The sequence below is a fragment of the Nanorana parkeri genome, unplaced genomic scaffold (assembly GCF_000935625.1).
Source record: "Nanorana parkeri isolate BGI_ZX_2015 unplaced genomic scaffold, ASM93562v1 scaffold646, whole genome shotgun sequence".
Taxonomy (NCBI): domain Eukaryota; kingdom Metazoa; phylum Chordata; class Amphibia; order Anura; family Dicroglossidae; genus Nanorana; species Nanorana parkeri.
In genome coordinates this window covers 130,330-132,681 of record NW_017306914.1, presented here as the reverse complement: position 1 = coordinate 132,681, position 2,352 = coordinate 130,330, and the positions used below count along the sequence as shown (strand labels likewise).

Sequence of the window (2,352 nt, the reverse complement as noted above, 5' to 3'; positions counted from 1 at the left end):
TGGTACCGCAATACCAGATGGTGCTGCAAGTAAAATCTGCAACTACAGCTTCTAGATAAACCTGCAGGTTATGGTAGAGCTAGGGCAGGACTGAGGGGTAGGCAGAAAAGGTGGCTGCTTTGGGGACTCAGTAGAAGGGGGGTACAAAAAAGGGCAGGACCAGCAAGCCATGCCAAGTAGTTCACAGTGAATGGGGGAAGTAGCACTATTGCCTTAGGTGCGAAGGGACCTTCTCCTGGCACTGGGTAGGATCCTCATTTTGCTACATAAAAAGGAGGTCTTAGTCAGATTGGGGTTTTCCATGTTAAAGAAACCGGTCATGAAAGAAATGTGTAAGCTGCCATAACTGAACTCTCTTTCTGAAAATACTAGTTGCCTCGCTGTCAGGTTGATGCCTTGGCTTTATTACTTTGTGGCTGGCAAACCCAGAAAAAACACAGAGATAGGTAATTCTAACACTTTGAGGATATGTATTATGTATGGGCCACATGCTTGCTCCTTGTTTGTGGTCCGGAAAAAAAGAAGCAAGGCAAACAGTATTTTTAGGAGTCTGGTAACAGCCAGTTCCATATTTCTCCAATGACAGGTGCTCTTTAAATAAGTATTCTCTTTGATAATGAAAAGCCCATTTCTACTGCCCTCAATATGGCAGGCGTCTGGGAGCTGGAGGCGGACACAAGTAAACATTCACAATACAGAACAGTTCATACCTCTTCCTATCAAACAAGAAGCTTTGCAACTTACAGTACTGCGATCAGATTTTTGAAACACGACTTCTATTCAAACCTTGCACAACTCATAAAAAAACAAACAAATGTCTCTTGCTGTGGAGGAAAGTGCCAGCTTAGCATTATTACAGAAGACAGGTGTGATCTCCCTGGTGCGGGAAACCCTAAAGTGAAAACGTATGAGCTGTGTCCTCCATAGAGGTCACAGGAACACACCTTGCGCCCCTTTTTATTACCAGGTTGGGGACCCTGAGGCATAAAACATGGCTTTGATCTGTCTCCTCCCATCCAGGATGGCACCGCAGGAGCCAAGGTCAACCTCACCAAGGTTCCTCTCTTTCCAGCAGAGGGAGCCACTGTGCAGTTCACAAAAGTCCTTCTCCGCTAACCCTTTCCACCAAACGGGGGCGGGAAGGATGTGCAACATATTGCTGTCAGTTCCCTACAAGGTGCCGGGGAGCCCAGACGGCTGCAGTCCTTGCTCCACCCAAAGCGCAGAGGACGATGTATTCCGCTGCATGCGCCGGTGGATACGTCTAAGCCTTAGCAGGTACAGCATAATAGACAGCAGGACCACCAGGAAACACACCAGGAACAGGTAGTGGTTGTATACAAAAGACGCCCCACGCCAGTGTGGATGGCTGCCGCGGAACTGGTCTTGCTGGATGTCCCTGTAGGCGAGAAATAAGATAAGATACAAGAAAACCTACATTGGAAAATATAGATAGACTTCTATGATGAACCCTTATACAAAGATCAGCTATAGATGTTTCGGTCTGACAATTTTTTTATTTCGTTGTTTCGTTTTTGAAATTTCCATTTTCGGTGCACCTCTAATATAGTGGATCACCCCCATACCGGCCACACCAGGAGTGCACAACCAGTTAGTCAAGTGAAGAGATCTCACCAATTGAGCCCTACCCCCCAAAAAATATATGAGACTATATTTTACTCTTCTGCATCTACCAAAATGTGGAATGTCAGTTTCAGGTGGACTGACCGTTTAACCCAAGGTGGAATGGAGCGTGATATGTTCCAGCATACAGCTGCCTTATGTGGCATTTTTTTTTGGCCTTGTTTAGCCTTTAACCCCTTCATGACTGAGGCCCTTTTTTCCATTTTTGCACCCATGTTATATTCCACATTTTAGGCCTGAAAATGACGTAAAACCCCCCAACATTATATATTTTCGGAATGTCAAGACCCTATAGAATAAAATGGTGGTAGTTGAAAATTTTTATGTTGCGCAATATTAGCGCAACTCCTTATTAAACCCCAAAATTTAGTGACAAATTTAATTAAATGCCCCAAAACACAACAAATTACCCATTTTTTTAATGAAATATAAAAGATGAGGTTACAACGAGTAAAACGATACCCAACATGCCCAGTTTACAGATTGCGTGCGACCGTGAAACGGCGAAAAACTGCAGTACCCCAAAAAGTAAATAAAAGACGCTTTAAAAGCCCCCACAGGTCATCAATTTAGAGATACCTCAAAATATTGCCCCTAGAATTATTGCTCTCACTCCGGCGTGCGCGGCGATACCCAACATGTGTAGCGCGTTCGTCGTTTTCATGCGTAGGCGCACCCGACGCGTGTTTACGTGGCATCCAGGTACTT

General features: G+C 44.8%; 1 protein-coding gene across 2 annotated transcripts in view; it reads right to left on the bottom strand.

Moving 5' to 3' along the window:
• Positions 1–643: 643 nt before the first annotated feature.
• ENTPD4 (ectonucleoside triphosphate diphosphohydrolase 4) overlaps positions 644–2,352 on the bottom strand; it is a 46,214-nt gene continuing 44,505 nt past the window's right edge. For both annotated transcript variants that reach the window (XM_018563270.1, XM_018563271.1), the window contains exon 13: positions 644–1,399. In XM_018563270.1, the coding sequence (XP_018418772.1) occupies positions 1,171–1,399 (229 nt within the window). In that variant the 3' untranslated portion in view covers positions 644–1,170. The remainder of the gene's footprint in view (positions 1,400–2,352) is intronic.